The sequence below is a fragment of the Psammomys obesus genome, unplaced genomic scaffold, assembly GCF_907164565.1.
Source record: "Psammomys obesus unplaced genomic scaffold, mPsaObe1.curated_primary_1811, whole genome shotgun sequence".
Taxonomy (NCBI): Eukaryota; Metazoa; Chordata; class Mammalia; order Rodentia; family Muridae; genus Psammomys; species Psammomys obesus.
Window position 1 is genome coordinate 590,488 of NW_026593931.1, and position 21,202 is coordinate 611,689.

At 45.6% G+C, this 21,202-nt stretch overlaps 1 protein-coding gene across 1 annotated transcript in view; it reads right to left on the minus strand.

Annotated features, from left to right (window-relative positions):
- Iqsec1 (IQ motif and Sec7 domain ArfGEF 1) overlaps positions 1-21,202 on the minus strand; it is a 337,227-nt gene that overhangs the window by 213,191 nt on the left and 102,834 nt on the right. The window contains exon 2 of the mRNA XM_055617490.1: positions 11,248-11,277. Within this exon, the coding sequence (XP_055473465.1) occupies positions 11,248-11,277 (30 nt within the window). The remainder of the gene's footprint in view (positions 1-11,247; positions 11,278-21,202) is intronic.

Consider the following 21,202-nt stretch of genomic DNA (forward strand, 5'->3'; position numbering starts at 1 on the left):
AGCTAAAGAAAGAATTCTCTGTAGAGGAATATCGAATGGCAGAGAAGCACTTAAAGAAATGCTCAACCTCATTAGCCATTAGGGAAGTGCAAATCAAAACAACCCTGAGATTTCACCTACACCCATCAGAATGGCCAAGATGAAAAACTCAAGGGACAACACATGCTGGAGAGGTTGTGGAGAAAGGGGAACCCTTCTCCACTGCTGGTGGGAATGTAAACTGGTACAACCACTCTGGAAATCAATCTGGCGCTTTTTCAGACAACTAGGAATAGCGCTTCCTCAAGATCCAGCCATACCACTCCTAGGCATATACCCAAAAGAGGCGCAAGTACACAAAAAGGACATTTGCTCAACCATGTTTGTAGCAGATTTATTTGTAATAGCCAGAAGCTGGAAACAACCAGATTCCCCTCAACTGAAGAATGGATGCAGAAACTGTGGTACATCTATACAACGAAGTATTACTCAGCAATGAAAAATAAGGAAATCATGAAATTTGCAGGTAAATGGTGGGACCTGGAAAGGATCATCCTGAGTGAGTTGTCCCAGAAGCAAAAAGACACGCATGGTATATACTCACTCATATAAACATACAACATAGAATAAACCCACTAAAATCTGTACATCTAAACAAACTAAGCAAAAGAGAGGACCCTAACAAAAATGTTCAATCCCCATCCTGAAAGGCAAAGAGGATGGACATCAGAAGAAAAAGAAAATAGGAAACAACCTCGGAACCTGCTACAGAGGGCCTCTGAAAGCCAGAAGAAAACAGGAAACAACCTTGAAACCTGCCACAGAGGGCCTCTGAAAGCTTCTGCAGTATAGACTGTCAAAGCAGATGCTGAGCCTGATGGCCAACTGATGGGCAGAGTGAATGGAATTCTATGTAAGACGTGGGAAATAGTAAGAGCTGGAGGGGACGGGAACTCCACAAGGAGAGCATAGAAGAAGATAATTTGAACACAGGGAACTTCCCAGAAAATCATACTCCAACCAAGGACTATTCGTGGAGATGACCTGGAACCCCTGCACAGGTGTAGCCCATGGCAGTTCAGTGTCCAGGTGGGTTACATAGTGATGGGAAGAGGGACTGCCTCTGACATAATCTGATTGGCCTGCTCGTTGATCACTTCCCCTTGAGGGGGGAACAGCCTTACCAGGCCACAGTAGAGGACAATGCAGCCACTTTTGATGAGAACTGATAGACTAAGATCAGAAAGAAGAGGAGAACCTCCCCTATCAGTAGACTTGGGGAGTGGCATGCATGCAGAAAGGGGAGGGAGGGTGGGATCGAGAGGGGAGGAGGGAGGGGTTTATGGGGGGATACAAAATGAATAAAATGTAATTAATAAAAAATAATAAATAAATAAAACTGTCAAAAAAAAAAAAAGAATAGGCAGAGGTGGGCCAGGGTTACTCTACTTCACAGGAAAACATGTAGGGTACAGGCTGGTCTCAATGCCTATACTCACCCCCAAGATGATGCTGTGAGAAGATTCCAAACTCTCCATTGAGACAAACTATTATCTGCAAGCCCTTGTAAAACCAAAAAGACAATGTATTTTCTAGATACAATGAAACCTCATTGAAGTGAGAATACTCCATCCGTGCTCCTCACCAGGCAGGCTCCACAGATGCTGTCTAATTTGGGCATAAATTATATCTCCTGTATATTCTGCCAGCAAGGAGCCAGACCAGTGTCCACAGTGTAGGCAGAGAGGATGCCATGGACCCTGGCTAATGTGCATGCCTTTTAGATGCATACACCTAGTGCAATTTTGCTGAGCCCCATAGATATTCAGAAACCATAGTGTGTGCAACCTTTCTAGACCTGCCTCAAGGATGGTGACAGCCAGTGTGTCTCAAGTATTCACTGCTGTATTAGTTAAATCACATTGTCCCAAATCACATTGTTTTCAATGCCCTATGCATAGAAACCAGCACAGAAAAGCAGAAGCCCTCCAAAAAAAAAATCACAGCAGTAGTTTAGAGGCCAAGAAAAGACAACTGGCCTTTTTCCAGACCAGCCTTGAACTGATGATCCTGTTGCCTCTACCTTTTGAGTTCTGGTATTAGAAGTAGGAGCAATCCATGCCTTGGCGATAAAGCTTTCTATGAGTCTGAACAGACTTCCTGGTTCCTAAAGGGTCTACTAGTTCTCAGGCATGGCTGCCCTTTCTCACCTTCTCAGTGAAAAGCACAGTGCCTTCCCCATTCTTCAGGTCAGAGCCCTAACTGTTCCTGGTCCTTGTTAGTCCCTCGGCCAAATCAGCACTTGGGCCAGCTGCTCCTGCAGAGCCTGCTTTCATTGGTTAGTCACTATAAAGTTGCATTTCCTTCCGTCTTCTGGGAGAACCACAGTACTACAGTGCTAGCCACTGACCACAGCAGGGTCAGCTGCTCGAGTGGAGTGTGGTCCAGTGATTAGACTAACTCTAATCATCTTTCAGGAGCACCAGCTTCATCACTATGAAAAATGGAATTTATCAAGGACCACCGTCACTATCCCCGCTATCCAGGAGGCCAGGAAAGAGGAGGTGTCCCAGCTCTATGACTTTTCATCTCCAGCAGACCTCTTCTCAGTGACCTTTCAGCTTTCTCTCTTGGTATGGGGTGCTTTGAAAGGCTGGGCACCATGCTGATGCCCTCATAACTGGCATAATCCCGCTGTCTGAACACCTCTTTTCTGCACTAGATAGAGAGCTCTGGCCTATGCCAGACACACAGAAGAAGCCTCGTCTTCCTACCTGGCTTGTCCTGCAGCTATTTGAGTCTATGCCTGCTGATTCCCAACATTACAGTGTTAGGATCTTGGGAGCTCAACATTTTCTAGTTTGCCACTTAAAACTCACAGGGACATGTGCAATGGACTTGCTCGAGTGACTTTGAAACACGCAAGACATTACTCTTAACTGTGGTTATCCTGTGAAACCACAGCTCTGCAAGCAGATTCTTCCTATCTGGAACTCTGTGCCCTTTCATTTACCCCTCCTTCTCTAGATCTCCTCCCTCCCCAGCCCCTGGCCATCATTTCCTGCTGTTCACTTCTGGTTCAGGCTTCTTAGGTTCAGCATAAATGACACAAGGCAGGATTTCTTTTTGAGATGATAGATACAGTACATGATAACCATCCCATAGTATGTAGCTATACCTATATAACATGTGCACTCCATAAACCATTCGAATGACTGCTAATCAAAAATGACTTTAAAGAATGTGCAGCTAAAATGCAGAAGTACAGCTGACTACCTGCCATCTTGATTCTGTCGCTACCTCTGTTGTCTGCCTCTCTTATTGAAGCCACTTTGTTCCTTAGTCCAGGGTGTTATTTTTAGGCCAGAAGGCAGTGGCAAATTCTTAGAACACAAGTGGCAGTCCTCCTGGTCACCCCCTTCCAGCCTCCCCATCCCTCTTCACCTCCCTCAATGGGCTAGTCTAGTTACTCCCTGTGTGCCACGCTATAGCACAAGGTATGTGGCCATTGCTTCATCCAATTTTCTGTTTTGTAAAGGTTCCTGGATCCTCCAAGGCTAATAACCACGTCAGTCATTATGACCATGATTGTGGGTTTTGGGTGGATGGAGAGTATCTTGCTAGACTGAGTAAAAATTCCCAAATTCTTGTGTCCACAATGTGCTGTGACAGTGTGAGCCTCTGTCTGGGGCCCAAGGTTAAGAACTGATGGTGCAGAAAGGTGACATGTAGTGTTATGCTTTCCACTGAGGACTTGCTGCTGGTCCCTTTAAACTGGCTAGACTCTACAACTATGAAGAAGGTGGAGGGCTCATAAATGTGTCCCTCAGGACCGCAGCAGCTTATACCTGGCTATACACTTGGGGTCCTGGCCAAAGCCACTGACTTTGCACTGCCTCCAACATTCAGGAGGATGTTTTTGGACTCAAGATCTACAAGCATATCTGCCAACAATCTGCCTGCAGACCCTCCTCCTGAAGATAAGCAGACAATAAACTGGTGTGGTCTCCCTAACCTGTGTGCTTCATCAACACTGACTACATACATAATCACTAGCCATGCTACTGAGGATAATGAAATTTAAAAAAAAAGAAAAGAAAGAAAAAAATCAATAAACAAATTAAAAACTGAAAGAAAAATGCAAAAAAAAAAAAACCTAAAAATAAAATCCAAAGTTCCAATCCAGCAAAGAAGTAATAAGGTAGCCACAAGTCCTACTGTATGGATTGAAATTCAGACTGGCCTGTCTCTTACATACATGGTGTTTGTAATCTGCTGTTTGGCTCCTTCTGGAGGTAAAACAGGAAATAGAGCAACCATAGCTTGGTATAGTCTGCAGTGGTCATCTTCCCTTTTGGCATTAAGGACTCTTTCAATCATACTAACAATGATGATGATGATGATAGACCAAGGAAGCTTTCATGGAGACTGATATTCATTTGTTTGGGGATTCAAGTCAGTAGGTTGCTTCAATGTCCTATTCACTTTGAGTCTAAGAAGCTTTAGGATTTGGCTTGAAGACCTCATTATTCTATATGTGCAGTATTCAATTCCTTTTCTAATACCAGCCTGACTGGTGTCAAAAGGATGGCAGCACCTCACCAACTTTGTGCTACTATCACAAGTCTCCTCTCTCCTAAGACAGGAGACAGGAACATTGCTAACATCTAAGGGACTGGGAGGTAGGGCTTTTCCTGAATTTCTCCAGAAGGTCCTCATCAGATTTCATACCAGAAATCTTGTTACTCAGAAGGTAGGGGGTTGATACTTTTACAGTGATGAAAGTCAAAACCAATAGTGAAGAATCCTACTGCCAGAGAAATGGTCCTTCCAACAAAACTGAAAGATGGGGCATCTCCAGATAACCTAGTTCCTCTGTGCTGCTTCAACAAAATGCCCAAGACTCAGTAATTTGTAAACAACAGAAATTTATCTCTCACTATTTTAGAGGCTGGTAAGTCTAAGACCAGGACACTCAATGCATGGAGAAGGTTCACTTTTTCTCTCTAACAGGGCATTGTTTCTTCATGTGGCACAAGGTCTGAAGTCAAGCCCTTTCTCCAAAGGCAATACATTCCATCCCAGAGGGCAAAGCATCATTGCGTCATTATCTCCTAAGGCCCCATTTCAGGACTCTTCCCTTGGAGGTGAGGTCTCAGTGGAGACTTTGAGGAATACAATCATTCCAACCACAGCACCAGATAAGCAAGAGTTTGGTCTCCTCTAGTTGTTCCTTGCATGAAAGGAGTCCTTAGGTTGATGTGAAGGACATTTGACAGCAATTAAGAACTGAAAATAATTACAGGCCACTGGCAAAGGTGAATAGGAGTTGTTTTTTTTTTTTAATTTTCAACATGATTCAGGAGATAATATAGAAAAATGAAACAAGTATTAGCTGATGTTGGATGCCCAACTCTCTGACATTGTCAAGTGAGAGAGTGGGATGGAGTACAGGAGCAGTGTTCCATATTACTATATGGAAACTATACTGCAGAGTGGTGATCACTGAATGTTAAGTGCACCCTTGTGGGACCCACAAAGAAAGAGCTATCCAACACACCTAAGATGAAAGGGATAAGAATCGAACTTTTCTCTATAAAAATAAGCTGAACAGAACAAAAGACAATCCTATAGGAAGAAAGGGCAAAGACAGAAGACAAGGAATGAATGGCAGAATTCCTTACTTATCAGGAATTGATTTAAGGAGAAACAGATCTGACACTCTACTCAAAAGATAGGCATGGGCTGGAGAGATAGCTCAGTAGCTAAGAGCACATACTACACTGAGAGGACCCGGGTTTAGTTCTCAGCACACACGTATAACTCCAGCTCCAGGGGAATTCAATGCCTCTGGTCTTGGTAGGCACTTGTACCCATGTGCACATCTCCACACACAGACATACATACACATAATTTGAAAAAATCTAAAACAACAATAAAAGGCAGAATGAATCAAAAGCAATATTTGGCTGACTGTTTAGAAGAACTGCCAAAGAACATCCAGCCTGGATAGAATCTCAGGAAACATGTCCTAGGCAAAGGAAATGACAAGCACAGAGGTCCTGGGCATTTGTGAACTCAGAGCAGGAAGGCTGGAAGGCCAAAGTGTGAAGACCAGAGAAGTGGAGCAAGAGTGAATGGAAAGCTCAAAGACACTCCAAGAATGGGGCATTCTTGTTTCTGTGTGAAGTGAAGGAAACTGAGGCTCATGGAAATGGAGCCCTTCCACTGCAGCCCTCACAATATGGTCCCAGAGTCCTCATGTACTCAAACCCTGATCATGGGTCACAGACAGAATCAAGTATGTACTCAAAATGAGAGCTACAAGGATTCAGAGACAGGCTTCTTAGGCAGACTTAGTAACTCTGTCAAATCCCCACTGAGTATGTCAGTAGGATCCTCCCTCCCACCCCATTCTCTTTGGACCATCTCCTAAGCAGGCACCAGACTATTCTAAATACATAGGTGGCTTTTTTTCCTAATTTGAATTTGACCTGAATCTGATTCCTATAACATGTTTCTACTTGTGTTAGGAATAGGTCAATTTGTCCCCAGAATCAAGCAAATCTCTCTCTCTTTCACACACACACACACACTGTTCTACATCAGCATTGGTGTCCTGTAGTCATTTCCTACTAATTGAATCATACCTTCTGGAGGAAAGGGGGAGGCTCCTAAGACTCAAGGAAACCAACAAAACTCACAAGGCTCAGAAAGCACAGAAACCTTTAACATAAGCTCAGAAAGTTATAAGACTTTCTGAGTCCCACTCATGAGGTTCTCCTCCAGGCTGGGGTGAGTAAGCTGCCTCTAAGTAAATGCATGTAAACTCAATAGTTCACTAGAATAGATTTTGATGGAAATTTCTTTGGGTTGTCATTGGTGCCCTATCTGGAGTGAATAGGTGTTTTTCTTACGCCTGCCCAGGAGAAGTCACACAACACAGTTTGAGATCTATAATGCTCTGGTCATATAGCACTCTAGATACAACTGAAAGGAATATTAGCAAAATGGAAGGCTTTCCTGGGAAAATTGCTCAGGATATGGTACTGAGAATCTAGAAGATAGCAAAGTAAAAAGCCAAACTACGAAATCAAGCACGTCCCCCAGAACTTCAATCAGAATCCCAGAGGATTCTGGGGGAGTAAGATACATGGTAGAGAGACAAATGGAAGCTGTGGCTCTAGCACTTTCTGTTCAAGACAACAGCAGCTCCCTCAAACCCTGCTTGGATATCCAAAGAGTTGTGTCAACAAAGATTAGTAGGGAAAGGGAAAAAAAGAAAGAAAGTAACAGTCACTAAATGTGACATATATTATCTGCTCCCACACACCTACTTTTTTGTGTGCCTTAATTGGCCCACTGGCCTTGAGGATGAAATTCTTGCTCTCATTCCCTTATGGAGCACACATTACACTATATTCATTGGCCTTGGTGAGAATAAGGCATGCACACACTATGTGCTCAATAAAGACTTCTTAATCACGGGTGAACTCTGAGATTTGTTCAGTGTCAGACCCAAGTTGAGAAAGAAGTTAAAAGAAGAAGAACACCTACAAATTCAGAATTGTCTGACCCCAGTGCCTGTACTGATTCCATAATGCTAAGCCATGTGTGTGCATATGTTATAGTTTCTGTCTGAAAGTCATCCTAAAACTTATATGCTCCATGTTTGGTCCCAACATGTCAATCATGGTATGAGGCCTTTGGAAGATGCAGTGGATAGTTTTATGTCCACTAGGCACAAGCTAAAGTCATCTGAGAGGAGGGACCTTCAATTAAGAAAAATGCCTCCATAAGATTAGGCTGTGGGTAAGCCTGTAGGGCATTTTCTTGATTAGTGATTGATTTGGGAGGGCTCAGCACACTGTGGGTGGTGCCACCCCTGGGCTGGTGGTCCTGGGTTCTATAAGAAAGCAGGCTGAGAAAGCCATGTGGAACAATCCAGTAAGCAGCACCCCTCCATTGTTTCTGCATCAGCTCCTGCCTCCAGGTTCCTGCCCTGTTTGAGTTCCTATCCTGACTTCCTTCAGTGATGGACTATGATGTGGAAGTGGAAGTCAAACTCTTTTCTACCCAACTTATTTTTGGCCATGGTGTTACATCACAGCAATGGTAACCCTAACTAAGACAGAAGGTGATTGGATCTTAAGGGCTGAGACCTCGTCAATGGATTAATCCACTTAAGGATTCATAACAGGATGTTGAGAGGTAGTAGAAACTTTAGGAGATGGGGCTTAGTTGAAGGAAGAATGTCACTCCAGTATGCCCTTGAGTGGTGTGTTTCCACCACATGAAAGTACTGAATTAATGTTCTGTTTTGTCAGAGGCCCAAAGTGATGAGGTCATGTACCCTGGATTATAACCTCTGAAACCACAAACCAAACCAAATCTTTCCTTCCTCTAAATTACTTTTCTAAGGTGTTTGTCACTGGAATGAAAACTGACAGACATACTTCCTGAATTGTCTGCCACATTTAGCATTTTTCATACGTCCTCATGAGGAAAACTAAGAATATATTCTCATCTGGGGTTTGGAGGTAAAGAAAAGGTCCCAGTTAATTTAAAAGGCCATCTTTGATGGAGCAAGGGACATGTTCTTCAAAACCAGATCCATTTTGTCTAATTTTTTTCACTAACACAAAGCCTAGCGTCTCCAGGAGCCCACTCACTCCCCAGATGAATAGTCCTTCAGACTCTGTTCCCAAACCCGAGTTCCTTGATGTTGCCTTTGGAAAATGTGTCACAGTTCAGAGGCCCAAAGAAGAAAGACAAGTTACACAGAACCACCTTCCTAACTGTCAGAAGCAAGTTTTCCACATATCCATAAGTTCTTACTTATGAAGTAGGCGCATGTTCAACCCTGGACAATGGCTGTGATAGACTGATACAGCCATTGCCTCAAGAAGCTGCCTCTTAGAATTATGCAGGGGTTTGTCAATACAAATTTCTGGGTCCCAGTTGGCACCCTGGCCCTGGGAGTCTGAATTTTCAGCAAGCACAATGGACCCCACTGCTGGGCAAAGGTTTTGTGGTAAGACCTCCTCTAGTGTGTTCTGCACCAGAAGGCTGCAGTATTTCAGAGGAGCTATGTGGCATTCATTGCCCTCGACTTCCTTGAGCTGAGGAAACAGCAATCACAGATGTCTGAAGGGTGGGGTGGGCTGTGCAATAAGGTAGGTGGGCCGTGCAGATGAGGCACATCCTTCATTGAATATTATTTATTCCTCTTCCTGAGCACAGACAGCAAAGTTCATCTCAAGGGTTTGACAAGCAGCCAGTAAAAGAAAAAGTGCAAGGTTGACCTGTGCAAACCGTTTGCATTTTAAACAGCCTTGGCCCGCTTTTCCAGCCTGCCTTCGTCTCCCTATTTCTCTAGAATCCAAATTCTACAACCTTCTTTTTTCCCAAGCCACCCTCCCTCCAATAAAACATCATTAGAGGATTCAAATTCAGGGCCTCCAGAGCTCTCTCTAAATGGAATCAAAAGTAGACACATGGTCCCAGTAACAATGACCAAAGTCCTGCGTTTGCAAAATTGTTCAGAAAAAATGAGTCATTTCATTTGTGCAAAATGAATACATCTGATCTTGCAACGTTTTTGCCTGGGGAAAAGTGGTGCACATGAATTCCCAAACACGCTTATGCCCAAAACAGCTCCCTGCTAAAGAGGCTCAGAGAATCTGCCAAAAGGCGGCAGCTTGAGTCACAGGAATTCAGGAAGAGTACCCCCATCTAGTAGAGCCCCAGACAGGATTAGGTGTCCTGGCTCTCTGTGTGTGACCTTCACTCTGAGCAAAGATGGTTCTTGACAACCATTACATCTGCCTTAAGTTACAGGCACCCTAAGCAGGTAGTATGTAGCCACTGTCCACAGGAGAAACCCATACCCCAGACATCACTCCCCAAACATCATTCCTTCCTCCTCAGACTGTTCCTTATTTTTAGCTAATTGTTTGAATAGTATAGAATACGGTTCATGCGGGAGGATCACCAGGTTCCTGCTCCTAGCTGCCAAAGAGGTCATCTTACTAGTGACTTCATTTCTTTCCTCCTCTTTTATCGTCTCACATCTGCCTTTTCTTGTGGAAAAGGAGCTACAGAAACACAGGTTCTCTCCCCCTGCCATCTCCTTAACCACTCACTCCTTCTGAGGTTTTCTCCTGCCAATACAAAAGCTTCCTTGTTCTTCCCACAATAGGGCCACTTCAGCTGCTTCACTGACTATCCTACCATGATGTTCTAGTCACCCATCTGATCCTCTACTTCTACCCAGTCTCTGCCACCCAGGATATCACCCCTCTTAGATGCCAGCTTCCACTGCTGCCAGCCTGGAAATTGTGTTGTACCAAGCTAATCCCCTTGCCACTGCACAAAGTCCTTCTAGGACTCTCCCTTTGGCCTTTCTTGGTATGCTTCTGCTTCCTGATAGATGATGGCACAGGAGCTCCAGAAACAGTCCCTTCATTCAATGTAGACTCCCTCCTGAACCGATCTTCCCAGGAGAGACAGTCGCTCTCCTCTCTGCGCCTCATTTTCAGGGTGCCTAAAGAACCCTTCAACACTGATACCTTAGGTCTACCAAGTTATCTTACCTATCACCCAGAGCTGTCCATCAGCTGTTCAAAGAGCCCGTGGGTTCTTAAGTTGCTTCCTTGTCTCTCCTTCCCCAATGTGATGGTCCCTATGACCCTCTTGCTTCCCTGACTCCTGTGCTGAGCCTTGACTGAGACAGAGGCGCTTACTCAGCCTTGCCCCTCTCTTTGGCCTAGTCACTGTTCCCATTGCAGATAGTACAACCTGTCCATCCACATGTTCATTAGGGCAAGAAGGGATAGCAAATTCCCTATATTCCCTGCCCCCATGGAAATGCACCCGTGTGGCAGTCAAGCAGTGAGAGTCTGTACCAAACCAAACACCTTAAAGATGTGTTACATTGTGCCCATCCCAGCCCCAGCAATGACAGCACAGAAACTTCTGGTTTTAAACTAGTTATAGCTTAAGCACAGTAGGACACTAGCAGCCTTAAAAAGGAGAAACAACCACCAATGCATATAGTCCAGAGCACACGCTAAAGCAGAAAAAGACTACACCATAAGCTCAGGTTTGTGTGCTCCTACACAACATGCCAGGGCCCCTGGGACAGCAAACCAAGGCTAGAGCAGTACTCAGGGGAGCAGAAGGACCCACAGGGAAGAAATTAAAGCACATAGTTTCTGAGGACCACTCCTGAGACAGAAACACAGAAAGGGTAGATGAAACACATACCTGATGCTGCGGGAACTTTCTTCTTCAGACCTGCAATGAGAAGAACACACACTTAGATGCCAAATTTTCCATTTAAGGGACCTGTACAATACTACCTACAGGTACACACAGGCTCCTCATCTATTCCTGAGTCCTGTCCCCAGCACAGCAGACTGCTAGCAGGCCAAGCCCCCGCACAGCTTGGTGGTTCATTTCACCTGACTCTATCTTGAAAGCCACCCATCCCAGAACTCTTGGCGCTTCATTCTCTTCATTATTTGGACCCATGTCACCCTAGGAGTTTGTAGCAAACCCTGAGAAGCGATTTCTTGCTAAGAAATGTTACACAGGGCACATACCAGAAGTTAGGTAAATGAATGAGAGAGGAAGAGGCTGACGGTCTCTCTGTGCCCCAGAAGGGGCCCCTAGAATGATTCCCACTGCCATCTATAATTTCAAGAACCCAGAAATCAATGACAGCCACTTCTCAGAACAGACAAGACTAAATGTCAAGAAACTGGACATTAGATTCAATTGCACAAGTATCACAGGGTGCCAACAGTATGACCTTCTTTCTCTACTCAAAGAAGGTGATGTGGAGTTAAATCCCATAATGACTGAAGCCATGGGTAGACTTCCTGGGTTAAGAAAAAAGCACCGCAGCACACAATCAGGAATTTAATACCTGGATTTAATTACCAGAAAGAGAAGAGAAATAATAAAGTACTTAACTGAAGTCAGACAGCTTATCCTTCAGCCCAAGGCCTGTCCGGCAATGTGACCAGCAGGAGCTGGAGCACTAGTGGGGACCTTTTCAGCACATGCAGGATCAAGACAGCTTCCCCAGCAATGTGCCTTTCTGACCAGTCTCAGCCTTCTCCATCAACTATCCAGTAACCATGAGAGGGAGAGCAGGTACAGTGTCCCCTTTACCTGTGGAAGATGTGTACTAAGGCTGCAGGAGATGGTTGAAAAGACAGCTGGTAGCAACCCCTATGTGAGGTTAATCTTGACTGTCAGTTGGTTGGAACAAGATGCCTCAGATTCCTAAGGCACACCCCAGGGTGTCTGTGAGGGTGTCTCCAGAAGTGATTAGATTCTGAAAGCTCTGACCCAATCCATGGCTTGATCCACTGATGGATTCAAATTTGAGAGGTGTCTAGACTGCAGAAGGTGGGGCCTGGTGGGAGGAAGTGGGCTGCTAGGGCTGTACTTTTGAAGGGTGCTTGTGGGTCCTTGCCCTGGCCCTGGCCTGTTACTCCTCTTGGCTTCCTGGCCACAGTGATATGAGCAGCTTTGCTCCTCCACACCCTTCAGCCATGACGTTCTGCCTTACCACAGTCCAGAGCAAGGCAGCCAGCCCACCACAAAACCCTAAGCCAGAATAAATCTTCCTTCCTTTAAACTGTTGGCTTCAGACATTTGTCATGGGGATGAAAAGTCTAACACTTGCTCTAATTTAGTGTCTTTTCCATCTTTATGAATTCTAAAGTTGGAGGTATGAGAGAAAACACACCAAATTCTTTTCTCTTACCATGACTTCAGACAGATGATTCTTTCTTACCATACCTCAGCTATGATTTTCATTAGTAGGTCAAGAACTTTGCACTTAAAGCAAGCACTTAACAGCTGCTCCTTGGTACATGTTTGTTGCCAGTGTCACTATTCTCATGTTTTGAAACCGCAGTTAAGTGAGGGCTACTTGAGTACAGCACTGATATGTCGTAGAACTGATAAGCAGGACAGCCTATGAGGGACTAACAATGGGTAGCATATATAGCACGGATACACTTAACATGTCCTAGGCAGGATAGAGCAGAGGGTTAAGATTTTATCCCACTAATCAGTGTGTAATTACAAACATAGCATGAGGGCTGCAGAGAAAGAAAAGTGTGTAAGAGTACTTGTAGCTTGTCCAGAGTACCCAAGTCTAATTCCCAGCACCGACATCGAATTGCTCATAATCTCCTGTAACTCCAACTTCAGGGGATCCAATGCCCTATTCTGGATTATATGGGCACCTCCACATATGGCCGGCTGCCCTGCTCCCTGCCCATGATGATAATGGACTACACCTCTGAAATGTAAGCAAACTTCCAATTAAATGCTTTCTTTTCTGAGAATTTCCTTGGTCATGCTATCTCTTCATGCAACAGAACAGTTACTAAAATAGATAGAGAGCCCCTGGCCATGCTGCCACTGGACCCCTAATCTGACAAACTAAGATGGTCTCCTCTATGCATCTTTCTTTCTGTGTTCTTACTCAGAAACACTCTCTGTAGCTCAACAATTTCCTGTTTCCCTAACAGACTGGTCCCTAAGCTGAGGTCTTTAACCCCACAACCCATGAGGAGGTAGTGTTGTTGCTCAAAGACTGAATAACCCTAGATATTGCCACACATTAAAAAATAACTCTGACCCTGAGCAATTTCCTATGTCCTCCTGTGGCAACTAATCTTAGCTGTCAACTTGTCTGGATCTATGTGCTTCTTAGTTTTGTCAAATTGACACAATCTAGAGTCAAATGGAAATCTCAATTGACAAATTGCCCAGGTCAGACTGGCCTATGGCCAAAGTCTGACAGAAACTGTCTTGATTGATGATTGACATAGGAGGTCCCAGACAATCGTGGGCAGCTCCATTCATGAGCAGGTGAGTCTGGACTATATAAGAAAACTAGCTGAATGTGAGCCAGTGAGTGAGCTAGTAAGCAGCATTCTTCCATGGTTTCTGTTTTACCTCTTGCTCTGAATTCTCTTGATGATGGATTGTAACCAGGGAGTTGTAAGCTGAAATGAACTACTCCCCCAAGGTGCTTTTGATCAGAATGTTTTATCATAGCAGTAGAAAGCAAACTAGAAAGAACACCTCCATACCCTGGCTCCCCTTAGTGTTTGTGAGTCTTCTTGTGACTGCTTTGCATGGCTGCCAGAGAACTTGGTCACTCTTTGAAATCATAACCAGTCTGATCTCTGTAGGGAAGTCTTTTGTGTGAATTTCTTACTACTCTTTTTAGGGTATCTCCAACTGTGGATGCAGTTCAACAAAGATGGAGATAGCAGGCATTTGTTATCTTCATCATTTTGGGGTCCTGTATCATACAGCCATTGGAAGGTGGCTCCTTCCAATACCTTCCACATAGCACACTGGAGCTTCTACCTAGCCCCCATATGAGGTCCTCACAGTGCCCATCGTGTCCACTGAGCAGCCCCAGGGCTCACACAGGCAAAGACTTCTTGCTACGTGCTGAATTACAGCAAGGCCAGCTCAGCCAGGAGCCCTAGCAACCTGAGATGCTACAAGGATGGGAGATGCCAGGTAACAAAGCAAAGCCCTGAGCTGCCAGTCTGTCTAGGATACATCCCAGTACAGCTCCTGACTGGCTTCTGTGTACATTTTAAAGTCATCCAGCTAGTGTGAGCCTTCGTTTCCTTATGGATTATAGACAAAAACAACAAATAGTCCTCAAGAATATAATAAAGAGAAAAGCCAGGTGCTCAGCACATAATAGCTGCCAACATGGCTGCATTTTTGTTTGCTATTTGTCTGCAGGTACAATGGGGACAGGTGTCCCAGCCATGAGGCTGCTCTGTGGATGCTGTGCCTGGCCATGGGGCTTACAGGTATAGTGAAGACTTCTGGAACAGCTAGCATTTGAAGAGCTGGGCCACACACATGGGCCTGGCATGGAGCAAGTCAAGACATGTCTGTAGTGGGAAGTTGTGGCAAAACAGTTCATTCCTCATCTAACAGTCACAAGATGGCCCTGAACACCATTGATTTGCATTGCTGATTCAATAACAGGAGCAGCCAATATAGAAACAAGAAGCAAAAGCTGTAGAAACTCTGAGGAGGATGAGGTCTCTGTGATTTATGTGCAAGTGTGCACATACCTGTGCCCATAAGGGCATGAATCTATGCATGGGAGTAATATGTGAGCTTAGAGGTAGGCATATGTGCCTGTGTGGATATGGGTGTATGTCTTCATTTTACATAAATATGCACATGTTGGCACACATGTGTGCCAATTCATGAATATGCATGTATGTGTCTGATAGCTGCATGGGTATAAATGTACGTAAGGAGATACACATTGTGACTGTGTGGTATGAGTACCCTTGACAATGGTTCTGTCATCAGTGAGCATGGAAAGAAGCAGAGAATCCAAAGGATCCCTGAACCCTCTCATTCCTTACAAGGAAGATGAGCACCCAGAACAGGATGGATTTCCAAATTGAGGGGAACAGGTGTGAGGTCACAGGGGCCACCCTCACACTTGCTGACAGGTCTTCAAAGCCAAGATGATCTATTTACCATGTGTCTATTCACATGTGTTGAGATCCCAGATGTTATATTTTATGTTGTCCAAGAGATCAGGAGGTAAGCAGTGGTTTGAAAGGGGGAAAACAAGGATAAGGTGGAGGAGAAGGTAGGTCAGCCTGGCTGGCATTAAGTTGTCTCCTGCTTCGCCTGCTACACAAGTATCCAAGGGCTTCAGCAAGCAACAAAATGAAGGTTCTGGCACTTGGCTGCTCAGGATAGTGTGCACTGGCATGCATAGTCCTTCCAGGCCTTGCTGGACTTCAGCCTCTACAAACTGAAATTTTCATTTTCAAGAGAGCTAGGGTCTTCAGGAGGTTCTCCCCACTCTGAGTAAATGCCTACCCAAACAAGAGGGCCTACATGAGCAACACAGGATATTGCAGAAAGACTCTAGGTGACAGAGGATACAAGTGTCTGCTTCTCACACAGCAGCTAACACCAGGGTCCATGCTTGTGCGTCACAGACCATGAGATTCCATGGCAACAGCCGGGTGAGTAAGTTTTTCAGGCTGGGCTGTTCTCTGCCTTGGTGGAGCCAATCTTGGTCCCCTGAGTACTGGCATCTTAGTCCTAACACCCACAAATAAATCCCCCTAGGCAAGAAGGGATTCTGCCATCTGCAATGAAGTGCCAGGATTAGTATAAATTCAAATCTGAAGCCACCACCATTTTTGTATGGTGACAAGCAGAAAAGCCTAAGAAAAACAAGTAAAAATCAAGTGTAATCTGCCACATGAGGCCATTGCTGTTATACTCTTAAAGTCCATGGCACACTGGCTTTCCTGCACATCTTTTGCTGTAGTGGAAGTGACACAGTTGACAACGTTCTATGCTAGCCTCACTCACTTAATGTGAATTAAAGCAGTATTCCTGTCACCTTGACCAGGAGGCCCTTAGCCTCCCAGACCAAGGCACACCCCTCTCCATCCACTCTGGAGCACATTGCCCTGAGAACTCAATCCAAATTCGAACCCAGTGCCCACAGCCAGGGGATCCAGGTCTGCCCTCCTCTCTTCCCTACCTTCTTAGGGGTCCTATATACTGCTGGCTGCCTGTTTTAGCCACATATACTCCACTCCATGTCTTCCACTGCCAGGCACCTCAACCAATACCCTCTGCCTGGGAGCTGTTCCTGACTCTTGAATTAAATGCTTCCCTCCCATCATTCACACTCCACTTCAGATACCACTTCCTAGGAATCATGCCCTCCCTGAATAGCCTGGTCCATCCAGCCATGACTCCCCACCGCACTTCCTCCATATATCTTTACAGGGACATGTCATGATCTGAAGCAAGCTGTCCTGGCTGTCTGTTTACTTACTGCCTTCTGCTCAGAGAGGGCAGGCAGGATCTGTCTTACTTACCAGGATGTTCCCTGCGGATCTGTGGAATGCTTCAGAACATTTGCAGCAGCAGTGTCACAGGGCAGTGGCCACATTCTTATCACCCTTTCTTGCTACTGTACAGAACTGCCCTCTGAGCCAAACTGCCATCATCTACATCAGATTATCAGGACCCACTTGCTAAGGATTATCATGGCTGGGCTGGACTTGTGGACTATTGACATTCCCTCAGAGAAGGAGGTGTGAGAAGGGTCACTGAGTCCTTACCTATTTGTAAACAGCTGTATGCAATTCTGCCCAAAAAGTATGTGGCCTTAGGGACTTTGGGGAATATATAAAATAGGGAAGATTCGGGGAAAAAGGCTCTATCTATGGGAAAGCCATCATCCCTGCTAGGTAAAGACTTTCCAGTTTGGACTTTCTTGGAGTGGGAGCACCCATAATCCAGTAAGTCACCCAATATCTATGCTCTTTTAGGAAGCCCAATAAACTCATTGTCTCCCCAGAGTGAACATGAGTGGAATTGTTCCTACTAGTCATGGGGACCTTAGTGAGGGGAAAGGATGTTGTGTATAACTTGCTCATTTGTGGATGCACCCTACTTTCTGAGCATAAATACAATTCAGAAGAACATCTTGGTGCCAGGCAGTCTAGTCCCTGCCTCTAACAATAGTTTTATCTAGTGGGCTCAGAATTACAGCTCAAAGAGAGTTGCACTGGATATTCAGAGGCATCACCATGCTACATCCCCAAGAGTCTGAACTAAAGACATTACAGAAGCTCTGGCCATAAGTAAACAGCATCCAGGGCAGCACTGCCTAGTCATCATCCAGGGATCAGACTCAAGTCTAGAAAGCCTGAATGGCCCCAGATTTTTATTTCCAACAAATTTCCAGAAGAGGCCTCTGGCAGCCTGTCCTCATGCTGCCTTGTGATTCCATCAGTGGTCAGTGCTTGGGCAACACACTGACCCAGCCTCTAGTACTGTGCCTTTGTCCTCCCCACTGCCTTCCCCTGGCCCACTGGCTACAGACCCAACAGGAAGCATAAGCTTGTTCCCACCTTGCTGCTCTAGAGGGCTACCTTTATATGGCTGACTGAGTGGGTTCATGTCTGTATTTTGCATAAATGTGTGTGGAAGTATGCATATAGAATCCATGTGTCCATGTGTGTATTATGTTCGTGTGTGTGTGTGCGTGTGTGTAGGGAGCCAGGCTGGTTCCATGATCCCCAGGTACCCCATATCTGCCACCCATTCCTTCTGGGTCCTCACTTCATTCACGTTCTCCTGGTACAGCAATAGTTTTGTATCTAGTCTATCTTATGCCAACATCTACCAACCCTCATCAGGAGGTGCTCATTGTTATCCTCCCCATTAAATTCACTGACTTGCCCCAGGCCACATAGCCAACAAGTAAAAGAACAGATACTGTGTGTTTCTCAAGTCTCATGTGAAAGCCTGTGGTGGCAGCTGTAGGTTGCACTTCTCAACAAATTACAAAAGCTGTAAGTAAAAGCAGAAATAATCAAGCAACAAAAAAGATGTCAACATTTGGGGTACACCACATTTGTCCAGTCTTCCCTTTGTCATGGCTCCTTCCTGATATCACAGCTCCAGGAGCTTGTTCCCTCCTGAAGGAATACCACAGGCTCAGGCCACACAGATGGGCACTAATTACGTCAGCTGTTTCCTCATAGTGGCAGAAAGCTGACTTGCACAGCCACAGCAACTCTTGCATTGCTGTTTCCTGAAAGGAGGGCCCTATGGGGGAGTGCATGCACCCCAGGGCCTTGACTCCAAACTCAGACTTGTGGTGGTTGCTACCTGTGAGATAACAGGCACCAAGAAGGAATGGGAACCCATGTCAGGCTGTGCTGTCTCGGAAGCACCACTCCTTCTAAAATGCAGGAGGAGTGTGTGGCTTCTCTATCCTGGCTCTCCCTTGTGACATGAGAGATCTGGAGATGGTACATCTCCCCACCAGCTAGACTCTGGTTTGTGACTCAGCCATCTATCTTAGACACATGTGGTTATCACAAAGCTTGGAGCTGGGCACCTACTCAGTGGAAGGACATTTGCTTAGAACATGTAAGGCCCTGGGTTCCATCCCACCCACCTCAGAATAAAACAAAACAAACAAACAAACAAACAAAGGCTTTTGTTACCAAGCAAGTCTCTTTTCATTGGCTGTGGCTCCTTACTGAGCCGCAACCTCACCTGTGTGGGGCAGCCATGTGAGAATGCAGGCAAGGCCAGCCCCTGCTCACTGCCTAGGTTGTATGTTGGATACAGTCTGCCCCTGCTACCACCTGAGGCCTGACCAGTGTACCCTTTCAGGCAAGTTAAGTCATTAAAAGGTCATATAGGTGCCTGAAAAAAAATGCCTTAAAAGGTAAAACAAGTTTCTGGAATTCAAAACCTCATTGATATCCCTGCTGCTGCTGGTAGTCACTAACCAGGAAAAACTTCCGGTGATTAGTATACCACACAATGCACTGTGTGTGAGGCCTCTGGCTGAGGACACATTCTCAGCCCATTCTCTTTGTCTGAAAATCAGCTGCCCTCACATAAATCACCTCCTATAAGGGGGTTCCTGAGGTATTTAAAAGGCAATTTCAGGTAATTCCCAGGGCTTCTGCTCTGCCTTTGGCCCTGATTGCCACAAATGTCTCTTATTCTGAAACTCAGATAGAAACCAAGTAGGCAGTCACTAGGGACAGATTCTTTAGTGACTGTGTGACAGGCACAGATACTCCTGAGGGATACATTGCATGGTGCCCTGCACCCAGACTCTAGGAACTTGTGTGGCTTTGTTCTAGAGCCAAGGTTGTTTGTGGGTGGGATATAGAACTCCTCCCCAAGGGAGTTCTAGTACGCATGATCCTGGAGTCCCTTCTTCCTGGTGCTGGTGAGGGAGCACCTGTCAGTCAGGACTGAAGCCCAAGTCGCCCATATTGCAAGGAGGGGAAAGTGCAGCCATCTCTCTCACTTTCTTGCACTCAAAGGTTCATGTCTGACCAGAGACAGAGTAGGATTTCCTTAAAGTCACATCAGGGAGTAGTTAGGGGATATGGAATTCAACAGGCCCTACCATGCAGTCCCTAGGAGAGGCACAGCTAAGGGCTCTGCACTCAGGCTCTCTCTGCATCAGCCTACTGGGAAGCCAGAAGCAAGCCAGAAGCAGTGTGGTCACCAGGCTGGTTCTGCTTTGAAAGTGGCCTTTGCCACATCTGTGGGTTTGGGGTTACAAGATCTGGCTCTTCACAGGCTACAAAAGCTGTGTTCATCCAGGCTCCCAGTTCCCTCCATGGACATATATTCATGGACTCAGCCTCTGTCCTGTCACGTTCCTCACCTGTCCCCAGAGAGTTCCTGGAGTCCACACTTGTTGAGGTACCTGACCCTCTCCAGCAAACATTGCCCTCTGTCCCTTCACCCATACTGTCATCTTGGCTAGCTGGAGCCTTCTCGCCTGGTGTTGGTCCAGTATTATTATCACATAATACTGGAAACCAGCCTTCTTGCAGGGCTTCTAGAGTCTAGCAAAGCACTGAATCCCCTAGGAGCTCCAGGGGCTCAGAGAAACTACACTGAGTTAGTGGGACTAAAGAGGAATGGGCCCACTAAGCCACATGAGCCCTAATTGTGAGGGCAGGCCTGCTTTGAAAGGCTGTGGTGGTCAGTGTGAGGCCCTGTAAGAAGCCCATGTAAATTCAAGAAGGGACAGTAGCCACCTGTACTTCACCTGCCTAGACCACAGTTTCAGAGGGTTCAGCCCTAGCTGGTAAGCTGTGTTGCTTTGACCTTTGGCAGCTCAGCACACAGTGGTGGAAACACACAGCAAAGAAGCACCTTATAAAACCCAGGAACTACAGATTAGTGACCTCACTTTCTTCCATTAGGCCCCATCTCTTAAAGCTTCAGTCACCTTCCACTAGCGTCACAGGCTGGGGACCAAGCTTATAACACATGGACTTTTGAGGGAAACAGGCAAGATCCAAACCATAACAGCTGCCTTAAAGGTTCCATGCATGAAACTCCTAGAGGAGGCTATGCAGGCTCCTGAGCCTCAGGTTAAGAAGCACAAGAAGTCACTACCGCCAGGAGAATGGGAACATACTATACTATGTTCAGTTTTCCAGAAGCCTGGGCTGACCACTGGGTATAACAGCTAGCCTGAGCTGGTCCCTCATACCTCAGCATGGACTAGGTAGGAACCTTCCTATGAAAGCCTGTGGGAAAAAGAAACATGGCCACTTCTTTCTTTCTTTCTTTCTTTCTTTCTTTCTTTCTTTCTTTCTTTCTTTCT